Source organism: Apteryx mantelli, chromosome 32 (assembly GCF_036417845.1).
Source record: "Apteryx mantelli isolate bAptMan1 chromosome 32, bAptMan1.hap1, whole genome shotgun sequence".
NCBI classification, from domain to species: domain Eukaryota; kingdom Metazoa; phylum Chordata; class Aves; order Apterygiformes; family Apterygidae; genus Apteryx; species Apteryx mantelli.
Window position 1 is genome coordinate 1,467,488 of NC_090009.1, and position 25,638 is coordinate 1,493,125.

Genomic DNA, 25,638 nt, shown 5'->3' on the forward strand with positions numbered 1-25,638 from the left:
TATCATGATGAACGGTGATTAGAGTTTTTTGTCCATTGTTTTGGATGTGTTTTAACAGTTGACACAGGTCATCATGTTGTAGTAGTTCCTTCACTAATGTAAGATTCATTCTGATGGGGGTAGGCAATAAATCTTGACTTAAGGTATATTTAGAATGTAATAATTGATAAGACACAACAGGAGCTGAATAATTAAAGTCACAGCCCATAATTTTAGTAAAATTACAAACACAAATATTTGAGTGATTACTTGTGTCTACAGTAATGTTATCCAAGAATATGAGATCACAGAGGGTTCTCATACAGACACATCCTTTTCCAATATATACAAGTACAGTTTCCGGGGTTTCATCAGGATGTATTTCAAAATGACAAATATTTTGTTCAGTATCAAGGCAAATGTCCCCCTGCCTTCTGCCGGGAGCCCAAGTTGAGTTCTCAGCACACTGAAGGCATGCTGCAAACACAGCCGTGATGCCCGGGGGGAGCTCCCTTTGCACCTTAGCAGAGGTGGGTCAGGGCCTCCACCTCCGTCGCGGCCTCACCCCTCTGAAAACATCCCTTTCCAACTAGATGGTTCCTCCCTTGCCCCATTAGGATTTTACCTCTCGTCTTAAACCGATGAACACTGAAGAGAATTAAATCAATTATCAACATTAACACAGCCACCATCATCACTGCCAGAGCCACCTTCCAGGCATGGGCATCATGGAAAAAGGGAGCTAAGAAAGCAAAAAGAAAGGCTCATTTTACACTTCAAGGCCTGAGGAAAACCCCATGTTTCCCACATGATTAAAAACAAAAGAAGAAAAGAAGAAAGAAAACCCGAATCCAGAAAAGTGCAGCTGGGTGCAGCTGTGCTCCAGGGCAGAGGAGGGCTCCAGCTGTTCCCATGGGGTCCCTCTCCATTGAGCTCCTCTCTCTCTCTCTCACCACTCAGCACCACCGCTGGCATTCATCTCCCCTCCACTGCGCTCCTAAGGGGACGTTCTCCCCCCGCTCCCCGAGTGCCACTGCAGGGAACTCACCTGATATGTGCAGAGACGACTCCTTCTCTTGGCCAAGGCGGCTGTTCCTCACCACACACGACAAGTTCCCGTCTGCCTCCCCTGTCACACTCAGGCTGTGTTGTATTTCAAACAGGCCCCTCTCGTCGTGGGAATGTCTCTGAGAGACCGAGGGGAGACGTTGCCCCCGCGGATCCTTCCACAGCACCTCAGGCTCTGGGAACCAGCCGGACGATCGACACACCACCTGGATCCCTCCGCCCTGGTAACCCTCCAGCGAGACGAGTGGTGAAGAGCCTATGGCTGGGATGAAAAGGAGGTATCCTGGGTTGAGGACCGAGAGCATCTGGTTCAAAGGGGAAGTACTTTGCTATGCTCTGTGTAGATACCATCCACATCCCTGTCCAGCTAAGTCCAGAAGGGGCTGCAGGACCAGGCGTTCACACACCCGTGGCGCTAGGCACACAAGAACCACCCGCCATTGCGTCAGCACCTCCAGGTCCCTGCACAAAGTGCCAACAGCCCTAAATCTCCTGTCATCCTCCACAGCAGAGGAAGACCGGGCTCATGAGCTGTCAGCATCCCAAGGCCCTGTCTGAGCACCCACACGTGTTTAGTTAACCCCAGACATTTCCTGGCAATGAGTCAGGTCTCCTATTGCACAAAAAGCAAACCCAAAACAAAGATCCCAGCTAGCTGGACCTGCAAAGAGCTCTCCTCCCAACTCCAGCCATTCTAACCACACAACCCACACCCAGGCCACCAACGACCCTGCTCATGCAAGACGGGTGCTCCCTCCTGGGCATGGGTTCAGATGCTGAAGGGAAGAGCCCTCTTGGCCTCCTCCTGTTTCAAAGGCTCTTCTCTTTCAGCCATAGAGCACCGATTCCCTCAATGCATGGGCAATTCCCCCATTCCCTGGGGGAGCATTTTCCTACCCCTTTGAGTAAGCTGTACTTAGTGGCCTTGTCCAAAACTACCAGCATGGAAATGCAGCTAAGGTGGAAATGGCAGCTGAGCCACCAACACACCTGCCACTTCCAGTTCCACTGTAGCTTCTGCATAACCAGCAGCACCTTCAACAGTGCAGACGTACGTTCCATCATCGGAGGGTCTGACACTGAGAATTTGCAAGTCCAGGGTTCCTCTGCTGAGGCCATCATGAGACAACTCTGTCCTCCCTTGATATTCTCTCATCTGTTCCACATACAGGTCCTCTCCATCCTCGTACTGATGCACTGTTTCAGTGTTGTGGCGCCGGATCCACCTGACAGCCATGCTCTGCGCATTCAAGCTGGGGGAGAGATGACAGGGCAGCACAATGCTCTGCCCCACGGTGGCAGTGACAGGGTGGCCTGGTCCCACCACCTTCAGCTGGGCTGTGAAATGGGGAAGGACACAGAGGAAAAGCAGACAGACACTGAGCTTTTGCAGATGTGACCTGAATGATCTGCATGAAAGGGGGATGAGTTTTGTGTGAGTGGTTGGGTGTGGGCATTGTACCGTCAGAAGGGAAAAGCAAAGACACTAGAGAAACTCGGGGAGGGAGTGGGAGGATGTGAAGGAGAATGAGGTTTCCTGGAAAGATCCTCCTGACCCCTCTGGAGTTGGAATCAGCCTGTAAAGGGCTTCCACCTCCTGCTGATCATGTTCACAGAGCAGGAACTCTCCATAAACATACAGTTCAAGAAGGTCTTAAAGAAGAGGACTGAAAATCTAGCCCAGCCAATGCAGAGCCTCCACAGAAGAACAAGAGGGAAAATGAAACCGCAACCGGGGCTGTGCTCCAGGCTCACATCTCCTCCCTGCCACCTCCTCCCCTCTCCCAACTGCCACAGGTGCCTGGGCACAGTGACGCACATCTGGCAGACACAACTGGGCAAGGTCCATGTCAGCCCTGCACCACCCGACACAGGTCACGGCATTCCTACCTGATCCCAAATGGAGAACATGGAGAGTCACAAGATAACGCAGGACGCCCCGCAGATGGTTGGTGAGGCTGGAGCAGCCAGAGCCCAAGAGAAACTGCATCTTCCCTGAGGATCTGCCTGGAGAAGACGGAGGAGAAAAGGAAAAATGAGGGGAATGGAGGGGCAGCTGGGGCCAAGGGGCAGCACTTCTCCAGGACACAGACTCCAGAAATCCCACCAAATCCCCACCACGAACACGCAGCCAACACAAACTCCTCACTTCACAAAGTGGGAACAGGCAGCCAAGGGGGCGAGTTAGGCTGAGCAGGGAGCAAGATGAGGCTTGGATGGAGGGAAGGGGCCAATGTCATGGCTTGCATTTCTGCCTGTGGAGGAAAGTAGCAGAGCCCAGAGCTGCAGTCATGGACTGGGAGCCTCCCTGCGACAGTCTCACACAGGTGGTGTCACAGGGGACAGCAGCCTGGGAGCTGCCCTGGGAAGAGGAAGGTGCCCGGGCTGCCCAGGGCCTCGCAGAGCCCACCATGCCACCACCTCGCTCAGCCCTCCCCACAGCCCAGGCTCTCGCTGGCCCTGTCCTCTCCACATGCTCCGCTTGCTCCCTTACTCTCACACTTCCTTCCACATTCACTCTCCCTTCCTTGTCGGGACCCCAGCACAATGCCCACCCCACACACCCCACTCCGTTCCCCCAGCAGAAACGGCAGTGTGGGCAGGTCCATTGCAACTCCTGACCAAGGAGGAAACGGCCATTCAAGGTCAACATGGAACTGCACCCAGCTACCTGGCAAGATCCCCAGCTGCAGGCGAGCTCTGCAGCCCCACACACTGCCCCACGCTCCCTCACCAGCCTCCCCCGGGGGCAGAGGGATGCCACAGAACTGAGCCAGTGCCCAGCCCCACCACCCAGGCCACGGGCAAAAGCAAAGGACAAGAGCACTCAAAGCGAGGAGTGGGGTCCAGCAGGGCAGGAGCAGCCTTTCCAAAACTGCACCACCCAAACCACTGCTCTTTGCTTCTAAAGAGAGAAAGGAGCTTTTCTACACAGCCGTCTGGACTGGGAAGCTCCAGCACTGCTGCTAGGAACAAGAGGAGACTGGATCGCGCCGGTGCTGCTCGGTGGCAGGCGGGCCACGGGCCTGCCTCCATTCACTCACCCACCGCGGGTTTGTAGCCCTTCTCTGCTCTGCCTGCAAAGACAAGGCAGGCATCAGCAAAAGCCGCTCCCCGGCAGCAATCAGCACGGGGCTAAGCCACATTTCCCAGCATGGCTCACGTCTCCTCCAGAACAGCCCTGCTCCCACTCCAGGGCTCCCTGCACCTCCCTCGCCCAGCACCCGGCACCCCACAGACCCCGTGTCTCACCTTCCTCCCCGCTCGCACCCACCGCCAGCCCAGCGCCCACCGACGGCTGGACAGCCCCTTACCTGAGCTCTTCTTCCAGACCACGAAGCTGGCAGCCACCACGATGGCAGTGAGGACAGCAGCCAGCCCCGCAGGGATGAGGAGGAGCAGGGTGTTCTTCGGCTCTGGAACCGCCACCAGCTCCCGCGCTGCCGCCCAAGAGCTGCGGGGCGCCAGGAGCAGCGCGAAGGCGGAAAGAGGCAGCCAATGGCGGCGCGGTGCGCCTCTGTCGTCACCGGTCGCCAGGCGAATCCCGGCCGCCACGGTTGCGCCCGAGTGGGAGCGAGCCCGAAAGCAAAAGCGAAAGCGAAAGCGAAAGCGAAAGCGGCGCTGCCCGGGGCCTCCCCTGCCGCGGCCGCGCAGGTTACGGCTGCGCTGAGCCGCCGGCAGCGGCAATTCCAAGCGGGCGGCGATGGCCGGGCAGGGAAGAGCGGCAGCAGCAGCAGCAGCTTGGGGTCTGTTGCGCCAGCGCGGCTGTGGTGGCAGCACGTGTGACAGCGGTGCCTGTGTCAACGCAGCGTCTGTTCTGCCAGCAGCTCCTGCAGCAGGGCCGTCACCAGCACAGCACACACCTGGCGCAAGGCAGGGCAAGCAGCTCAAGCCTCCTGAGCCTCTTTTATCCCACTTCCCCCACGTTTCCACCACATTTGCTCCTGCACAGTGCATGTTGATCCCTCCCTTTCCCCACCTTTGGTCCTTCCCCTAAACATCCCCTCCTCAGTTCTGCACTTTCCCACAATCCCCTTAAAAGATCCCAGAGTAAGTTTGGCACAATCCCCCAACTTTCCTTGGCTCTGTATTCCGTAGCGAGGAAAACCTCCCTCACCAGGGGAGTGTGGCTGAGTGGTCTAAAGTGCTGGATTAGGATTAAGGCTCCAGGCTCTTTGGAGGTGTGGGTTTGAATCCCACTGCTGCCAGGTCCCTTTCAGGCCCTTGAGAGGCAGCTCTGTGCAGTGCTGGTCAATGCCACATCTGGAGTACAGGCTGTGTCCAACTCTGGGCTGCCCAGCACACAAACCACAGACAGACTAGACTGGAGCAGTGAATGCAGGGATGGAGTGGAGAAAGAGCCAGACTCTTCCTCTTCCCAGTGGCATGCAGTGCAAGGCTACGCCTCTCCCAAGGGGCAGAAGCTGAAATCCAGGGAATTCCTCAGGAGGAGGAGAAACAAATTCTGCCCAGCACAGAGGAGACCATCCAAGCTGTGCCCATCGCTGTCCTTGACAGGACCTCAGGGCTGACCTGGGACAGGGCAGATGTTCAGGAGAGTTGTGTTCTGCCCCTGTGAAAGCGAAGAGGTGGGACCTGTCAGTGAGGTTGTAAAACGAGACCTCACCTGCCTCAGAGTTGAGGAAAATTCCCACCACTTGGGTGCTGTGGTCACAAGCAGAGTGGTTGAGGGGGAAGGTCCGTGGGAAGACCAGGAGGCAGAGTCCCAGCATGGACACACGCTCCTGCATTGCTGCCCGGCCTTGGGAGGTCCGTGCCTGTCTCCAGGAGATCCCTGCAGACAGTCCGGGGCTCCCTCTCGCAGGCACGCGGAGTCCCAGTGTCACAGCCAGGAGGTTTTGGCCCTGAGGGATGATTAAGCGGTGTCCCAGCAGAATTTGAACTTGCAAGAAGAAATGCACTGCGTCCTCAAGATTTGACCTGCAGTTTGGGCTTGTTCCAGCTACACACAGAATCAGTTATGTATGACACTTCAAGAAGCAAAGGAGAAAAAATGGAACACAACCTCAGTCATTCTAAACTGTGACTAAGTTTTTTTGCCAGCACTTCTCCATCCCCTTTTCACCCTTCCCAAATCTTGCATGGTCCATGTCTTGCCACAGGCAAATCAGCAAGGCACTTTCTAAACTTCCTTCTGGGAAAAAAGCCTCTAAAATCAAATGCAGCGAAATAATGAAAGAGCAGAGAGTGCTTCTGAAGGGAAGTCTCTTTGAAGGTCAGCTTGTGCTGGAAATCTGGACCTCACTAGGATGACTTTTATTCCTGTAAAAGCTTATTTTGTAAATGCTGGTTTCCACATATTTACTTTCCCAGTCCCGCTCGGTTCACTGGTATTATTGGAAACAGAGGAACACAGAGTATCCAGGCTCGGTTGGATGGTAGATGCAGGGTATCTACCGCAAAGAAACAGTTGATACTTTTCCAAGGATCCCAAAGGAACACGAAATCAAGATGTAAGCTGCTTCCTACCCACCAACGCCAGGAGGAAAAAAATCTATTTGACTAGGACAAGTCTTCTGCCTTCAAGCCTAGATCAGGTTGCTCAGTTCTGTGTCCCACCAAGATCTAAATATCTCTGAAGATGGAGATCTCCCATGCCTCTGTCCCCATATTTGACCATCCTCAGGATGAAGGGGATTACTTCCTCCCTTACATTTAATCAGAATTTCCCATCTTGCAAATTCTGCCTGTTGCCTTTCATCCTGTTGCTGGGTACCTCCAAAAGCCTGGCTCCGGCTGCTCTACAACCCCATTAGGCAGTGGCAGACAGTGATTCAATCCCTCTTTGCTGTCTACCCTCCACGCTGGACAAAGCCACCACCCTCAGCCTCTGCCCATCCATCCGGACCTCCAGCCCCACCAACTTGGTGGCCACCACTGGGCTCACTCCAGCCTGTCCCTGTCTGCCCATTAACTTCTCATGGGCAGACAGCTCATGTAATGAATATTTGATCATTGATCAAGGCTTCAGCAAATATAGCTACTAATGCTAAGCAAGATATGCCGAGTGATCAACTCTAGGCAGCTTCAGTCCAATATTCTTTATCAGTCCTCCCTTTGTTTTTATTAAGCATTCCTGCTAATATATGAAACAGAGTTCCCAAAGTCTTTCGAGGCATCCTAACATTCTCCATAATTTTATGTACAATATGATTGTAAATAATAGGCATAACAAGGTTAAGCTTTACACAACTACTGTATGGGAAAGTGCGGAAGAATGTCGAGGAGACAGGTGATGGGAGCTGGTCACACCGTTCCATGGGAAAAAGAGCATCAACAGGGCATGTTGACCCACAGCCACATAGCTGGGCCTGTGCAGCGTGGTGCTGCACCTGGGCTTTGACTCGAGATTAGCGATGAGCTCAGTGTGCTTCCTGTGCATGTGTATAGTACACAAAACCTACGTATAGTGCCCCCCCCGCAGCGTTCCTCGCCATGGACCGACGCTCGGCGGTGCCAGGGACTCTCCTGCTCCATTATTGCTTCGACCGGGAAATGGCTGGGGAACCGTTGCTGCTCAGACGCAGAGGTAATAAATGTTCAGTATCGACCTTAGTGTGCCTTGTTTTTGTGTATGTGTCCCTGCTGGGAGTGCAGGCGTCGCCCCCACCAGACCCTTACAAGTGGCGTAGTCAGCAGGATACACAAAGGACGATGCCCTGGTCGAGGAGAGCGAAGGGGGAGGGCGAGAGCCATGGAGGGACTGCTCGCCCGCGGCTGCCAGGATGGCCCCAGACTGAGCGGTGGGGGCCAGTAGCTGCATTGCTTCCCACTCTGGCAGTCCCCAAGGACTGGCGAGAGTTGGCACGTGGGGAAAATGTTACCCCGAAGGCGGCTGAATCTGCTTTACAGGCTATGCCCTTCCGTGCCTCTTCGGAAGCAGCTCAGAAGCTAGCCGGACGATTAGGGTGGGCGCAGTTGATGGGTGTTCGAGCCTTAGTTAATGAGGTATCGTCTTTGCAGCAATGAGTAAAAGATCTGGAGAAGGAGACTGGAGATTGGTGGGATGCAAAGGCAGTAGTACAGGAGTTGATCACGAGCCAAACTGCAAAGAGTTGGGAATTAACCCATAGGGTAGAGCGATGAGCTTTACGAGTGGCTAACGAATGCCGTGCGCGCTATGGTAAAGCCCCAGCTACAGTTACCCAGGTGAGAGCACTAATAACTAGACCCCCCCTGGGACCCAGAGGAGTGGGATGGTAATATTTGGAGTACTTCCTCTGACTTGGAGATTGAATTTGGATTAGAAGGAGAACCGGCTACTCCCCAGGTCCGACCTCTTGTGCAATTGAAGGGGGAGAGGTGAGTAGACGGGAATACAGTGGAGCAATCTAGGACGTATACCCCGAAGGAATTGTGTGAATTTTTAACTGCTTTCCAGCAGCAGCCCCCATGGGGAGTCTTTGTTAGCCTGGTTAGTGAGAGCATGGGATGCAGGTGCTGGATCGCTTAGTCTCTTAAGAGAGGAGCTGAATTTAATGGGCTCCTTATCAACCGGTGCTCAAGTACAGTATTATCTCACCCAATTAACTTCTGCGTGGGATGGGGCAGGAAATGTTATTGTAGCTCCAACATTATATCAATGGTTGTGCGCCACTGTGGTAGGTGCTTCTCCATCCACCGGTGAGTTAGCCGCTGCAGTGGGAGCATGACATGCTTTTGAGGAAGGGATCAACGTGTGGCGGCAGCTGGGGGTAGCAATTGGATTAGCAGATGGAGAAGGACAGGATGGTGTGGAAATAACGCGGCAGATGAAAACCCACTTATTAAGGGGGACTTCAAGTGCCTTAAAGCCGTTACTGCTTGGCACAGTAATGCCTGCAACTGGGACAGCGGGGGCTTTGGTAAGCAACACAAGGGCTTTGGCACTTGTTGGTGAACCAGGTACTAAGCAAGTGAGAGCAGTTCAGAATTCTAGAGCGAGAAAATTGGCAGGGAACTATTAAATTGAGTGGAAAGGTAACAAGGCAGCAGATGTGGGCTGATTTGCTGCAGGCAGGGGTATTATGTGAGGAGATAAATGGTCTTTCTACTGCTGACTTATTCAAGTGGTGGTGATGGTTACATGCTGATCAGCAATATCAAACACAGGCTGCTGCCCCCCCTCCTCCAGCCACAGCGTGGAAACTGCCAGCCAAGAGACAACGAGGGGGAGACAGGACCCCCGCAATACGAGCATTGGTTGCGGCTTACCATCGGGGGGACTAATGTCCTTATGTACCCCTGCGAATTTGCTGGCGCTCTGGAGGAGAAATTGCTGTGCTTGCTTTAGTAGATACTGGAGCAGAAGCTTCTGTCCTACATAGCGCGGTAGCTCTGGGGAAGGCCACTACCCACATACGTGGGTTAGGAGGATCGGCCACCCCAGTGATACAGGCTGTAGTTATGTTAGCAATTGGCAAAAAAAAACCATTTTCTGCCACAGTTTTATTAGCACCGGTTCACGAGTACATCTTGGGGATCGACGTGCTACTGGGCAGAGATATTCAGAGCCTGCAAGGATTGTTCTCCTCTGGAAAAAGTCCTGAGTTACCGCAGCTGCGATCCATTACTTTGATTAGAGGGTATCCAAAATGGGACCCAGTGGATTTACTGGTTCCCTGCACTGTGGTGCAAGTGAAGCAATATAGAATCCCTGGTGGGGAAAGGAGATTCAGGAACCTATAGATGCTTTGTTGCATACTCAAATAATACGCCCTGCCCTGTTGGCTTTCGATAGTCCTATTTGGCCTGTTCGGAAGCCTGATGGCTCATGGCGTATGACTGTGGATTACAGGGAGCTAAATAAAATTGCCCCACTGTTAGCTGCTGTAGTACCTGACATGGTAACTCTGCTGGAAGGCATAGGGAAACATCTGCAGGAATGGAAAGCTGTCACTGATTTGGCAAATGCATTCTTCTCCATCGCTATATCCCCGCAATTGCAAGATCAGTTCGTGTTTACATGGGATAATAAGCAATATACATTTCAAGTCCTTCCTCAGGGCTATAAACTTAGCCCCCCCCCCCCATTTGCCACCAGATGATCTCAGCTGATCTCCCTCCCCTCCTTCCAGAGTGTACCATCCATCATTATATCGATGATATTTTGATAATGGGACCTTCTGAAGAACGAGTAGGTGAGCAGTTATCATTGCTGGTACAGACCCTATAGGAGTGGGGGTGTGCTGTAAACCCTAAGAAGGTACAGGGGCAGGACATCAGCGTGCAATTCTTAGGGATAGTCTGGAGGGGGCAGACGAAAGCTATCCCTGAGAAAGTGTGCAATACTATTCAACAGTACCTTGTTCCCACTGCTGTAAGACAACTATAAGCTTTTGGGGGCCTTTTGGGGTTCTGGTGGACCTTTATACCCACTTAGCATATTTAACGTGGCCACTACAGTGTTTGTCCAAAAGAAAGTAGCCAGTGGCGATGGACTAAAGAACAGCAGCAAGCCTTTGACCTGTGCAAGGAGGCGGTGGTCCAACATTGTGAACTATTCACCCCGTCTGAGGGACAACCTTTTGAGCTGGAGGTAACGGTCATGGGGGATACGGTGTCTTGGGGGCTGTGGCAGCAATGTGCCCACGCAAGGCGGGAACCTATAGGTTTCTGGTCCCGTTCCCTGCAAGGGGCCACAGCAAATTAAACACCTCTGGAGAAACAGCTTTTGGCTGTGGTGTGGGCTTTGCAGGATAGCGAACGAGTTATGGGAGGCGACCTGGTGACTGTATACACCCCCATCCCCATTCAGGCATGGGTGATGCATGATACCGTCAGGGCCCACCTGGTTACCAACACGGGCCGCCACACAGTGATAAGGATACATGATAAGGAACTCTGGGGGGGCCCCTTGTGGGAAAGGATATGGGACACTGTGCAAGCTAAAGCTGTGTCTGTGCAACGTTGATGCCCATCAGAAGCAGGAGACCCTCGAAACTCAGCATAATACAGCAGTCGACCAGATGGCAACGCCCTCAGAGTTAAAGCAAGCTTGGCAAGCGCATGAATGATCAGGGCATCATGGCCCCATCACGGCTCAGGCTTGGGATCTATCACCAGGCCATCCCATGTTAGTGCTACACTGGTATAAGACAGCCCGTGCTAACTGTCCCGTTTGTATGAAGTCAACAAAAGTGCCTTTCACCAGCACATATGGTCACATCAAGGAAGGCGAACAACCCTTTGCAACCCAGCAAGTAGATTATGTAGGCCCGTTACCCCCTTCACAGGGATGAAAGTATATATTGACTGCTGCAGACACTTACCCAGGCCTTATGTATGCATATCCTACCTCCCATGCGAATCAATCCTCTCCTGTACGGGGCTTAGAGGAACTCATGTGTACTTACGGTATACCAAAAGAAATACGGAGTGACCAAGGTACCCACTTTGCAGGCCATGTACTACAAGAATGGGCAAAGGACTTGGGGATCACCTGGCTCTTGCATATATTGTACCACCCTCCAGCTAGTGGATTAATAGAGAGAATGAATGGCCTGCTAAAAGAACAAATCCAAACACTTAGAACCACGCAAACGTCAAGGGGGTGGGTGAGCACACTCCCACAAGCGCTGTTTATGCTTAACAACAGGTGTGTTGGAATGCTTACTCCCTATGAGCGAGTACGAGCCAAACTGACTCTAGCAACCCCTGCTCGGATATCCGTAATGGAAGAGGGGATTGCGCCCTGTATACTCGCCTCCGGGGAGGTAGAATTCTATACATCTGAGCAACATATGATTACTGAACAAAGAGTTATAAGCTTACACTTAAGCCTTGCCTGCCCTTCACAGTGTGTATGGCTGTTTACACCTTTGATACCTGTTCAAATAGCCCCACTCTCATTGACCTCTTCTCCAGATTTATCTTTCCAGGTATCCATATCCATGCCAGCGAATGTCTCACAGGGAGCACTGATACCGCAAGGAATACTGATCCACAGTGCCGGAGTGCCTCAAGTTCAGCTACACCCTCGACACAATCTTTAGCCAGTGTGTGGATACTAACTCCTCAAAAGGAGAAGCGGCCTGGTGCTGTTCTGGCATGTTAGAGAATATTGGACTGAAGCGGTCTAGAACTAATCGCTTAGCATAACTTGCTTAGCGTTAGTAGCTAAATTTGCTGAAGCCTTAGGCTGCAAGCTGTGAACTTTCTCCTGGATATTACCTAGGTAAGTGAAAGAGGGCCCCGGAGCTGGTTCAAGCTGGAGAGATGAAGAAGTTGCAACTGAGAGCAGAAGCTGCACCCTTGCAAATAAGAAAAGCAGCAGCCTGCCTAGAGACAGTGAAGGAACCCAATGGAGAAGGGGAAGACCCCAGATCTAAATATGACCATTGGTCCGAACTCTGGCATGAGGGGTGGGGAACTTCGATTGTAAGGGTATAATTGCGCAGGGCTGTCCTTGTGCGGGGTCTCTCTGCGGAGGCCCCCAGCTCGAGCTGTAATTACTGCATACATGTCATTAAAAAACTATTTTTTTCTGATCTGACTTCAAACTTCTGTTAGAACCTAGGGTCAGAGCCTGTTATGGTGGCCGGTGAGCTTAATTTTCCTTAACAGCACCCACGGCCATGGGGCGGGGGGTGGCCGAACCCCACCAACGGCAGGCTAGCTGCCTCGAACGCTCTTCAGCACTGAAGAAAGGAGTTTGAACAACTGCCAATGACTGCTTGACTCTCGCAGTGGGGTCCCAAGGAGAGATCCCATAGCTGGGGTAAGAAGGAGGCAATTCCAGGCCGCAGTGGGGCCCCAGCCCTGAAAGGAGGTGTTGTCTCCCAAGGTCCTGATGAGGAGGAGACAGTCCTGAACGTGTGGGCTCATAATAATACTTTTGAGACGGTCTTTAGTATCCAAGTCTCCTTTTTTATATGGCTGGGACTCTGGGCAAATACTGTTTTCGCTGACTTCTGCGAGTTTCATAACAACAGGGCTGTTTGTCTGCTCGGAAGGACTCTGCTAGCGAGGCAAGACCAGAATGCCTCCGTATCACTTCCTCCCTCCCTGCGGGTCCATGCAGACTCCTTAGTTAGCAGACTTTTTCAGTCCTGTTAACCCTTCACTCGCTCGACACCTGACCACTGCCATTAACACTGCCCCGGCGGTGAGAGGAGGCTTTTGTTTCTCAAGGTCCAGGCACCCAAGCAGGCCTTATCTCAAAGTCTCGACATCCTCCATTTTGGAGTGTAAAGCACAGGAAATCAGGCTACTTGTAACCGGCACCAGATGTGTATGGAGGAGGGGGGGAAGCTGGGAGCATCCCCCCACAGACCCCTATGCAGAAGTGCCATAAGAAGTGAAGAACCCACCTGGAAACTACGGAAAGGAGCAGCTGGGAGCTGGAAGACCCCAACCTCTACTATTATGACTGGTTCAGAACTATGGGGTGGACACTAGGCTGGAAGGGTATCATTACCCAGGGATTTGTCCCAATGGGGTCCCTCTGCGGAGGCCCCCAGCTCGAGCTGTAATTACCGCACGTGTGTCATTAAATTTTATTTCTCTCCCATCTGACTTCAAACTTCTGCCTCAGCGGGAACCTAGGGTCAGAGCCTGTTATGGTGGCTGGCGAGCCTCATTTTCCATAACAGTTTGGCCACCCAGATGGGACCCTAGGCGACCAGTATTGGGGCCTCTCGTCTCCAAACGATCATCTGGCGCCATCAGGTGAGTTCAACCTGGCATCTTTGCAACAGGAGACACTGGGAGAGAGAGAGTGAGAGAGAGAGGGAGAGAGAGATCACACCAGCTGCAGGGGGTAATGAAAATTTAAATTCTGGTGTTGCTTAGGAAAAAAAAAAAGGGAGGGGGGAGAGGGTATATTATAAGGAAGTGCGCTGCCTGATCAGCAGAAGAGGCACATTTCAGGAACTCAATATGGGAAATAAGTTTGGCATAGAAAAGGGGACGCCCTTAGCTGAAATTTTGCAAAACTAGAGTCAGATTGATGGTACCAAGAACCTAAGAAAAAAAAGGTTGATCCAACTATGTCAGGAGGATTGGCTGTTCCTGACAAAGGCTGGTAACCCAGCAGAACGATGGCTGCTGCAGGGAACCTTTGATCATCAGGAGTTAACTTTCCTGCATCACTATTTGGAGGATCAGTTCCCCAGACAAATAGATTATTGGTATGTATGGGACAGTTGGGCATTTGCTAGATGAAGAGGCACCTAGAAAAGAAAGAAAGAGTTTTTCTCAGAATGCTGAAAGTAGTGCAGCTGCTAAAACACTTGTGAAAACTGCTCCACCCTATGCGTCATGCTCTGCTTCAACTTCTCTATACCCCTCCTTGCCTTCCACTGCTGCCTTTCAAGCCCCTTTGCAGGTCGTTCCTGTGCCAGGAGCGCCCCTGCCATGTCCGGACTGGGCACCTCGGGCACAAACTCCCAGGCTTAGGGAAGATCGCGAGAAAGTGTTACAAATTGTACGAGGAATGCTGTGGGCATATGATCCTACCTGGGGGGAAGTGCAAATGCTCCTTGAAGCCTTGTTCACTCACTCAATTCTGGATGCAAACCATCGTTGGGCAGAACAGGGAAATGTTGTGGCTGCTCAAACAGCCTGGCCGGCTGTGGACCCTGGGGGGGATTATAATGTAGAGGCAGATTACCGGCAGTTGCAATTAGCCAGACAAGGCTTAGAAGAAGCTGTACGTTTGGCAGGACAAAAGAGTGCGACTTGGTCTAAAATAAGGGAGTGTCATCAACAACCTGAGGAACAGCCCTCAGCTTTCCTTTCTAGACTATTTAAACAAATCCGAATGTTTGGAGGGGGGATAGACCCAGAAGCCGAGGCTAACAGGCCTCTACTAGTTTCAACATTTGTAGATCAAACGGCCTCGGACATTAAAAAGTATTTTTCTAAACATGTTCCTGACTGGCCAGGGAAGTCTATGGACGAAATAGTACATTTAGCCACATTTGTATATAACGATCGAGACGAGAAGGTGAAAGAAAAGAGACGACGAAAGAAAGAGGAAGTGAGTGTGTTAGCAGCTGTGTTAAGAGCTGGGTTGAAAGAAACTAGAGGAAGGGGGCAAGGAAGGGCCAGAGGAGATAGACGGAATCAAAGTGAACATATTGTACACTTAGGAGTTAACGATACTCTATCCGATAGAACATAGAGCGTGGGCCCAACACAACAGAAACGTATGGTAAAGTGTTGATGTTAACACGTGTTGTATGGGAACAACAAGGATTTGTTTACGAGAGTAATACCATCAAAACTCAAGATATTTGTCTTGATACTGAACAAAATATTTGTCATTTTGAAATACATCCTGATGAAACCCCTGAAACTGTACTTGTATATATTGGAAAAGGATGTGTCTGTATGAGAACCCTCTGTGATCTCATATTCGTAGATAACATTACTGTAGACACAAGTAATCACTCAAATATTTGTGTTTGTAATTTTACTAAAATTAGGGGATGTGACTTTAATTATTCAGCTCCTGTTGTGTCTTATCAATTATTACAATGTAATTATACCTCAAGTCAAGATTTATTGCCCACCCCCATCGCAATGAATCTTACATTAGTGAAGGAACTACTACTACATGACAACCTGTGTGAACTGTTAAAACGTATCTGAAACAATGGACAAAAAAACTCTGATCACCGTTCATCGTGATACAGAAGAGGTCCACCACATCTTGGAAGGAGGATGGAGAATATCATTGGCGGGAGACTCTTCTGGGATGGTTACCAACCGCAACAGGGATCTATAACCACATGTTGCACCCAGTAGTAGTTGTATTAAGTTTAACCATGCTATGCCTATTGCTTACAATCATATTGCACATAAGATTATGGAGAGTGATAGTACACCTTGAAAGGCTTTGAGAATTCTGCTTAACGTATTAGCAGGGATGCTTAATAAAAACAAAGGGAGGACTGATAAAGAATATCGGACTGAAGCGGTCTAGAACTAATCGCTTAGCATAACTTGCTTAGCGTTAGTAGCTAAATTTGCTGAAGCCTTAGGCTGCAAGCTGTGAACTTTCTCCTAGATATTACCTAGGTAAGTGAAAGAGGGTCCCGGAGCTGCTTCAAGCCGGGAAGATGAAGAAGTTCCAACCGAGAACAGAAGCTGCACACTTGCAAATAAGAAAAGCAGCAGCCTGGCTAGAGACAATGAAGGAACCCAATAGAGAAGGAGAAGACCCCAGATCTAACTATGACTATTGGTCTGAACTATCACTTGAGGGGTGGTGAACTTGGATTGTAAGGGTATAATTGCGCAGGGCTGTCCTTGTGCGGGGTCCCTCTGTGGAGGCACCCAGCTCGAGCTGTAATTACCACATGTGTGTCATTAAATTTTATTTCTCTCCAATCTGACTTCGAAATTCTGCCTCAGCAGGAACCTAGGGGCGGAGCCTGTTATGGTGGCCAGCAAGCCTCATTTTCCATAACAGTTTGGCAACCCAGATGGGACCCTAGGCAACCACCGTCGGGGCCTCTCATCTCCAAACGATCATCTGGCACCATTGGGTGAGTTCACCTGGGATCTCTGCCAACGGGAAGCCCCGAGAGGGTGAGTCTTAAATTCCCGCCTAAATTCTAACTTCTGGTTTGGTAACAAAGTGCACTGTAAGGGGCACGCAGGCTGATCAGCGTAAGGCATACCAGGTACTACATTTCAGGGAGAGTGGGTTGGAGTCCCACCCCCAGGGTTAGAGAAGGTTCGAGTCCCATCTCACTCTGGGGTTTGAGAGGGTTCGAGTCCCATCTCACTCCGGCCGGAAGGGGGAGTGCGCAGCCTGATCAGCCTAAGGTGCACCGCAAGACTAACTTAGAGTCCCCATGACTAGTGTGAGTGTGGATACCGGTACTGTGACTAGTGTGAGTGCGTGTGACCTGGGAACAGAAGGGGGCACCTGTCGGCAGACAGAGCTGCCCACTGCGAAGGGACAGCAGTCCTGGCAGTCAAAGACTTGGGTGGTGAGTGTAGTTCCCAGAGAGAGAGAGAGAGAGAGAGTGTGATCATGCCGGCTGCAGGGGGTAATGAAAATCTAAATTCTGGTGTTGCTGGGGGGGGGGAAAAAAAGGTGTATTATAAGGAAGTGCGCTGCCTGATCAGCATAAGACGCACTTTTCAGGAACTCAATATGAGAAATAAGTTCGGCATAGAAAAAGGGACGCCCTTAGCCGAAATTTTGCAGAACTAGAGTAAGATTGATGGTACCAAGAATGTCGAGCAAGTGAAGGGCTAACAGGACTGAAAAGGTCTGCCAGCTAAGGAGTCTGCATGGACCCGCAGGGAGGGAGGAAGCGATACAGAGGTGTTGTGGTCTTGCCTTGCTAGCAGGGTCCTTCCGAACAGACAAACAGCCCTGTTGTTATGAAACTCGCAGAAGTCAGCGAAAGCAGTATTTGCCCAGAGTCCCAGCCGTATAAAAAAGGAGACTTGGATACTAAAGACCGTCTCAAAATTATTATGAGTCCACAAATTAATGAAATTAGAGAAGTTGGGGATTGAGTAATGAGTGTGGTCGGGTCAAGCTGTCTACATGAAGATGGTGGCGAGACAAACGAGGCGAAGGAGGAAGCGATGTGAAGACATTGCAGTCCACCTCCCTGTTTCGCAAGGAGCAAAAGACCATGATCACAGAACTTAACTCTGACCAATGATACCCTTCAGCTCATTACACCCCATTTTAATATTATCTCGCACCGCCCCTCCTAATTAGCATATCAGGAAGAGGCGGGAAACAAATAATAAAGCAAAAAAAAGCCAGTGAGAAGCGGCTCTACGAATATGCAACTATGCATGAATCAGCATGGATGACATTTGCCCAGAGTCCCAGCCAGGTATAAAAAAAGGGTCACCGAGCAGGAGAGTTTGAGCAGGGACGGGAACATGACCTGACCATCCTCTACGGCTGGACTGTGAGTATTTCCCCCCCTCCCCTTTTCCTGGGATGCTGGGTTAAGGTAACTCCTTGCGAGGTTGAGAGCCCTCTCATTAAGAGAGTGAACCAAAAGGCTGGCCAGTAGTAACTCCTCAAGGTTGAGAGCCCTCTTGCTAAAAGAGTGAACCAAAAGCTTGCAAGTAGCAACTCCTCGAGGTTGAGAGCCCTCTCGCTAAGAGAGTGAACAAGAAAGCTTTCAAGTAGGGATAAGCAGTGCTTTCAGTTACTAGCGCAGTAACTGCCTGTTTCGGGTTATCCTTTCTAAATCAGTAATTGCATTGTTTCGCATTATCCTTGTGAATCAATAATCGACGATTTCGGGCTATCCTTTCGGGCTATCCTTTCTAAATTAGTAATCGCATTATTTTAATGGATGTTACTAATCCAAGAGCTTGCGTGAGGAAGTAAACATAGTTTTTTATTATATTACTGTCTCAGTTGTTACTATCAAACTGTCGTAGCGTGACAAAGAACCTAAGAAAAAAAAAGGTTGATCCAACTATGTCAGGAGGATTGGCCGTTCCTGACAAAGGCTGGTAACCTGGCGGAAGGATGGCCGCCACAGGGAACCTTTGATCATCAGGAGTTAACTTTCCTGCGTCACCATTTGCAGGATAGGTTCCCCAGGCAAATGATTATTAGTATGTATGGGACAGTTGGGCATTTGCTAGATGAAAAGAGGCACCTAGAAAAGAAAGAATTTTTTTTTCTCAGAATGCTGAAAGTAATGCAGCTGCTAAAATGCTTGTAGAAACTGCTCCACCCTATGCGCTATCCTCTGTTTCAGCTTCTCTCTACCCCCCCCTTGCCTTCCACTGCTGCCTTTCAAACTGTGTCGTTCCTGTGCCAGGAGTGCCCCCGCCAGGTCCGGACGGGTGGCTACAACGAGAATTTACCGACCCTGGGGACAGCCCCAAGATTATATTGCATGGAGACAACAAACTCCCAGGCTTAGGGGAGATCCCGAGAAAGTGTTACAAATTGTACGAGGAATGCTGCGGGCGTCTGATCCTACCTGGGAGGAGGTGAAAATGCTCCTTGAAGCCTTGTTCACTCCAGATGAAAAACACTCAATTCTGGATGCAAACCATCGTTGGGCAGAACGGGGGGATGTTGTGGCTGCTCGAACAGCCTGGCAGGCTGTGGACCCCAGGTGGAATTATAATGTAGAGGCAGATTACTGGCAGTTGCAATTAGCCAGACAAGGCTTAGAAGAAGCTATACCTTTGGCAGGCCAAAAGAGTGCGACTTGGTCTAAAATAAGGGAGTGTCAGCAACAACCTGAGGAACGGCCCTCAGCTTTCCTTTCTAGACTATTTTAACAAATCCAAATGTTTGGAGGGGGGATAGACCCAGAAGCCGAGGCTAACAGGCCTCTACTGGTTTCCACATTTGTAGATCAAATGGCCTCGGACATTAAAAAGTATTTTTCTAAACATGTTCCTGACTGGCCAGGGAAGTCTATGGACAAAATAGTACGTTTAGTCACATTTGTATATAACGGTTGAGATGAAGAGAAGGTGAAAGAAAAGAGACAACAGAAGAAAGAGGAAGTGAGTGTGTTTGCAGCTGTGTTAAGAGCCAGGTTGAAAGAAACTAGAGGAAGGGGGTGAATAAGGGCCAGAGGAGATAGACGGAATCAAAGTGAACATATTGTACGCTTAGGAGTTAATGATTATTGCCATTCTTGTGGGGAACAAGGGCACTGGAAGCGGCAATGCCCAGTGAAGCCCCGCGTGCCCAGGAATTGAGGGCACAGCAGGAGACAGTCGAGTACTGGGAATGACACCAGGCAATTCCCAGCCAGTGCACAATGACAGGAGATGGGAGACCCAGAAAATACTGTGGGAATTGGGGTGAATTCATGGATATAGATTTGGATTTCAGGGGGCAGATAATGGCAAAAATAGAAGGTCAAGAGATTCCCTTCTTAGTGGATACTGGAGCTACCCTTTCCCTTCTGAATTTTGAGCCTAAAGGATGTAAGTCATCAGCTAAAATAACAGTACAGGGAGTAATGGGAAAAGGCGAATGGACGTTAACTAAGCCCTTATTGCTCACTCTTGGAGGTAAAGGAGTGTGGGGATGTTTCGTAATTTCCATGGATTCACCCTTTTGCCTTTTAGGGAGAGATCTCTTACAAGCCTTGGACACTCAGATCTGCTTACAGCTGGAACAGATGAAATTAATACTAATGGGCTCGTGTGTTCTGGCTGAGACACCTGAACCAGAGTCAACTAATCTGCAACTTCCAACAGGTTTAGAATCAGTTCCTGGAAAGCTATGGAGCTCTTCAGGAATGGATGTTGGACTATTGAAATCAGCTAGTGCAGTCTCCATCAAAACAAAGGGGGGATTACCTCCCGCGGTTAAACAATACCCTATCCCAAAGGATGTAGAGAAGAGTATGCAAAAGCAAATTGATCACTATTTAAAGTTGGGTATCCTCAGAGTTTGTGAATCCCCATTCAATACCCCGATTCTGCCAGTGAAAAAGAATAGGCAGGATTCTGATGGCAATCCAGAGTATCGGTTTGTACAAGACCTAAGAGTTATAAACCAACATGTAATTGCTCCACATCCAGTAGTTCCTGACTCGTCAACTATATTAGTACAGATACCCCATTGGGCAACTTATTTTACCGTGACTGATTTACCGGCAGCCTTTTTTAGTATAGAGGTAGCTGAGGACAGCCAAGATCTTTTTGCCTTCACTTGGAAGGGACAGCAATTGACTTGGACTAGGCTACCACAGGGATTTACTGGGTCTCTGATTATTTTTTTGCGTATACTTATAAATGGTCTTGCGGATATCAAACTTCCAGGACGTTCAGTGTTAATACAATATGTGGATGATTTGTTATTAGCCAGTAAAGATTAAGAGACATGTTTGAAAGACACTCTTTCTCTATGAAACGCTCTTGCAGAGAAAGGGCATCGAGCATCTCTGTCCAAGCTCCAGCTGTGTCATCAAGAGGTAAAATATTTGGGGTTTATCTTGAAGGAAGGGCACAGATTGATTGATCCCGAAGGAGTAAAGACAATTCTTGATATGCCCCGTCCTAGAACAAAAAAGCAACTCAGGGGATTTTTAGGAGCTGTAGGGTTTTGCCAACCATGGATTCCCGGGTTGGGAGAATTTACCAAACCTTTGGTGCAGGCAACAAAGAAGGAGGAGACAGAGCCTTTGACCTGGCATCCAGGAAAAGAGAAAGCTTTCACATCTGTAAAAAGGGTGTTGGTCTCAGCCCCGGCTCTAGGACTACCAGATTATAGTAAGCCGTTTGAATGATTTGTTCCTGAACAACAGGGAGTAGCAAGTGGAGTACTCCCTCAAAAACTAGGTCCTCACCGTAGGCCAGCGGCCTAGTACTCCACCCAGCTAGATGCAGTAACCAAAGGCACTCCAGGATGCATCAGAGCGATAACAGCTACAGCAGCCCTTATTGAAAAAATGCGACCTGTAGTTTTGGGTCACCTAATGACTGTGTATGTTCCACATGAGGTAGAACTGTTAATGAAACAATACGCTACTCAAGCACTGTCCCCACAGAGAGCTCACGGCTATGAACTAATAATACTACATGCAGATCATGTGACCTTAAAGAGCTGCTGCAACATCTTAAATCCAGCGACATTATTGCCCCTACCTGAAGATGGAGAGCCTCATCATTCCTGTGAACAGGTGGTTGTCAACTCGAGCAAGCCCCGGGAGGATCTCCAAGATGAACCTTTGGGAAACACAGACTTAGTTCTGTTTACAGATGGATCAGCCTATGATTTGGATGGAAAACACCATTCCGGTTATGCTGTCACCAGCCTCTGCGGTACTTTAGGCTAATTCCTTATCTCCATCTGTAAGCGCTCAAGGGGCAGAACTAATAGCATTAACCCAAGCAGTGAAGAGGGGTAAGGACCTGCAAGTAAATGTATATACTGACTCTAAATATGCATTTGGAGTATGTCAAGCAACGGGAATGCTGTGGGAAGAAGGCTGAAGGAAATGACTTGGCAGACAAGACAGCTAAAGCCATTGCTAGACAGTCTCTCCTTGTAGCCGCTGCAGATCCAGTACGAGAATGGCCAGGTGTATTGAATACAGCAGAAATGTATGAAGATACACCACACAAGAAGAAAGAGAATTGGAAAAAATGTGAAGCGGTTCAAGATGAAAAAGGAATTTGGACTATCGGGGGTAAGCCCATCCTTCCTTTAAGGTATTTACTTTCTATGGTTAGGTGGTATCATGAGTATGGACATGGAGGAGCATCGACTGTCGCCTCATGTATTCTACAAACCTGGGCAGCTCCCGAGTGCATGTGGTTGTGAAATGCATAACAACAACCTGCCCAACTTGCCAAAAATTTAACGATCAACGGGTGTGACAACGATATTCATCCAAAGATTAACAGAGGAGGCTGCCCATGGGCTTATTTTCCATTCCAACGCTTACAAATTGGCTATGCTGACATGCCAGCAGCAGAAGGATTTAAACATCTCCTTGTGATAGCTGATCAACTAAGTGGATGGGTGGAAGCCTTTCCTATCTGCAAAGCAGATACGGCTGCAGTGAGTAAAGCCTTGTTAAAAGAAATTGTCCCTAGGTATGGAGTCCCAGAAACTATAGATTCAGTTAGGGGTTCTCACTTTTCAGCAGGAGTTTTTACGGAAATTATATCAAATGCTAGGAATTCATAGAGAATTACACACACCTTATCATGCCCAGTCTTGAGGGCAAGTTGAGAGAATGAACAGAACTATTAAAAACAAGTTAGCACGGGCATGTACACAGAGAGGTCTCAAATGGCCTAATGCCTTAACTTAGTGCTGTGGGAAATTAGAACAACCCCTAGACAACCGGTAGGGTTATCCCCAGCAGAAGTCTTATTTGGGCGTCATTTGGCTATACCAGGAACAGGGTGTCCCAGAACGAGGGGGTGGCTTCTCTCTACTATTGTTGCTGTTGCTGCCACAGATTTGCTGCAGACTGGTGCTCCACCCACAACTGAATCTAGCTGAGCAGAATAATATGGTAGCAGTCTCTGGTGGGGTCCTAATTTTTGTGTTACTACTTCGCTGGCAATCGCCTTACATTCATGTACATACAAATTGAAGGGCTTTGTGTAATCTGGGAGCCCGAGAGCAGGTGCAGACGCCAAAGCTCCTTTTACTGTTGTGAAAGTTTGTTCTCTTTCAGGGCCCCATGCAATGGGTTCTGCCTCTTCAGCCTTAGTTGCCTCTGTCAGGGGTTTTGTTAATTCTCCCAACCCAGGGATTCATGGTCTGCAAAATCCCACAGCTCCAAGGAATCCTCGTACCAATTTCTTTGTTCTTGGACGGGCGAGTTTTATTATAGCATTTACTCTTTCTGGGTCTACTAGTCGTTGCCCTTCTCTCAGAACGAACCCAAAGTCTTTCACCTCTTTTTGACATAGCTGGAGTTTCGGCGGAGATGCACGGTGACCTTTTTCTGCTAAAGCAGTACATAGATGTACAGTGTCTATTATACAGGTATTTTCATCTTTACTTGCTCTCAGCAAGTCGTCCACATATTGCATTGGAGCCGATCCCCCCGGTAATTCACTATCCTTTAAACCTTTCCCCAATATTCGTGAAAAAATGGTGGGAGACCCTGTGAACCCTTGCGGGAGGCACGTTCATGTTAACTGTTGCCTTTTCCATGTAAAGGCAAATAAGGGTTGGCTACTTTCATCAAGTGGGATACTAAAGAAAGCAGTGGTTAGATCAATTATGGCAAAACATTTGGCCCAATGCGGTGTTTGTAAAAACATAGTGGAAGGATCAGGTACCACTGGGTGAGGAGTCACCACATGTTGATCTGTGGCCTGCAAATCTTCTACAAAGGGGTATTCTGGATCTCCATCTTCGTCTAGTTTGTTCTGTTTTACAGGGAGCATGGGAGTATTATATGGTGAAATACATATTTTTAGAACGCCTTGGGCCAGATATCGGTCTATCTGCTTTTGTATGCTTTTTTTCAGCTTCTTGGGGCATAGGATACTGTTTTATAGCTGGTGGTGCTCCTCCCTTTGTTTTTATAGCTACAGGTTGGGCTGAGGCCAACAGCCCAACGTCTGTGCCGGTTTTACTCCGTAATGTTGCTGCTACAGATTTCAGCACTTCTGGTAGTTATTTTTACTTGGGGGTTTGGGCTTTCTAGAATTACACTCATCCCCATAATTATTAGATCCATTCCTTCAGGCAATAAGCACAATTCTACATCTAGGGTTTGCAAAAGATCCCTTCCTAGCAAACACACTGGAGATGGTTCAGCTCCTACAGATTTCCCCCGTACACTTTTGTTTCCTATTGTTACCAAGAGAGGTTTACTTAACCTCTTTTCCCCTCCTCCTGTGACTCCGTGTATTAGAACCTTATCTTTAGTTCTGGATCCTTTTGGGGGTAAAATTTAAAAGAGATAATGTGGCTCCTGTGTCTACTAAAAATTCGACTTCCTGGCTTTCCACTTTGCCTACTATACGTTCCTTTTGGTCTAAATGAATTCCCCACATACCGAAAATTCCCAATCCTACTGCCTCAGGGTCATCAGGGCTCCTTTCATTTAGTCATTGCGAGTGGTTATCTCCTTGGACTAACTCTTTGCATTGGCAGTTCCCTTCTCTAGTCAGACCTTGCGGCCAAAGGGGACATTACAGAATCACAGAATGGTTGGGGTTGGAAGGGACCTCTGGACATCACCTAGTCCATCCCCCCCTCCTCAAGCAGGGTCACCTAGAGCACGTTGCACAGGATCATGTCCAGGCAGCTTTTGAATATCTCCAGGCAAGGAGACTCCACAACCTCTCTGGGAAACCTCTTCCAGTGCTCTGTCACCCTCACAGGGAAGAACTTTTTCCTCATATTCACATGGGACTTGCTGTGTTTCAGTTTGTGCCCGTTGCCTCGCATCCTGTCGCTGGGCACCACTGAAAAGAGTCTGGCTCCAGCCTCTTGACACCCTCCCTTCACATAGTTGTATTCATTAAGATGCACTCTCAGTCTTCTCTTCTTCAGGCTCAACAGGCCCAGCTCTCGCAGCCTTTCCTCATAGGAGAGATGCTCCAGTCCCCTAATCATCTTTGTAGCCCTTTGCTGGACTTGCTCCAGTAGTGCCATGTCTCCCTTGTGCTGGGGAGCCCAGAAGTGGACACAGCACTCCAGATGGGGCCTCAGCAGGGCTGAGGAGAGGGGGAGCATCCCCTCCCTCCACCTGCTGGCAATACTCTTCCTGATGCAGCCCAGCATCCCATTGGCCGCAAGGGCACATTGCTGCCTCATGCTTAACTTGGTGTCCACCAGCACTCCCACGTCCTTCTATGCACAGCTGCTCTCCAGCAGCTCAACCCCCAACCAGTCCTGCTGTATGGCCTTATTGCTCCCTAGCTGCAGCAGCCTGCACTTGCCTTTGTTGAACTTCAGGAGGTTCCTCTGCGCCCAGCTCTCCAGCCTCTCCACGGCTCTCTGAATGGCAGCACAGCCTTCTGGGGTCTCAGCCTCTCCTTCCAGTTTACGATCAGCAGCAAACTTGCTGAGGGTGCCCTCTGTGCCTTCATCTAGGTCATTGAGGAAGAAGTTGAACAAGACTGGACCCAGTACTGACCCCTGGGGGACACTGCTAGCTACAGGCCTCCAACTAGACTCTGTGCCACTGATCA

General features: G+C 49.7%; 1 protein-coding gene and 1 long non-coding RNA gene across 6 annotated transcripts in view; both read right to left on the bottom strand.

Annotated features, from left to right (window-relative positions):
* Positions 1 to 4,744, bottom strand: LOC136994724 (butyrophilin subfamily 1 member A1-like). Of its 4 annotated transcripts, none has more exons than XM_067313809.1 (6): positions 4,362 to 4,744; positions 4,092 to 4,124; positions 2,938 to 3,054; positions 2,038 to 2,385; positions 1,028 to 1,309; positions 1 to 721 (listed from the first exon to the last, which is right to left on the bottom strand). In XM_067313809.1, the coding sequence occupies exons 3-6, from the start codon at positions 3,035 to 3,037 to the stop codon at positions 501 to 503; spliced, it is 951 nt and encodes a 316-aa protein (XP_067169910.1). In that variant the 5' UTR covers positions 3,038 to 3,054; positions 4,092 to 4,124; positions 4,362 to 4,744; the 3' UTR covers positions 1 to 500. The 4 variants fall into 4 exon arrangements, with proteins under 4 accessions (XP_067169910.1, XP_067169907.1, XP_067169906.1 ...); XM_067313806.1 differs by lacking the exon at positions 4,092 to 4,124 and adding an exon at positions 3,197 to 3,302 and having other exon boundaries at positions 4,362 to 4,634; XM_067313805.1 differs by lacking the exon at positions 4,092 to 4,124 and having other exon boundaries at positions 4,362 to 4,712.
* A 10-nt stretch (positions 4,745 to 4,754) lies between these two features.
* The window catches only part of LOC136994765 (uncharacterized), a 43,365-nt gene continuing 22,481 nt past the window's right edge, over positions 4,755 to 25,638 (bottom strand). The window contains exons 2-3 of one of the 2 annotated variants that reach the window (XR_010886671.1): positions 21,613 to 21,693; positions 4,755 to 7,147 (exon numbers count right to left, since the gene is read on the bottom strand). This is a non-coding gene — a long non-coding RNA (uncharacterized lncRNA). Of the gene's footprint in view, positions 7,148 to 21,612; positions 21,737 to 25,638 lie in introns of both variants that reach the window. The other variant, XR_010886670.1, reaches the window with a different exon arrangement.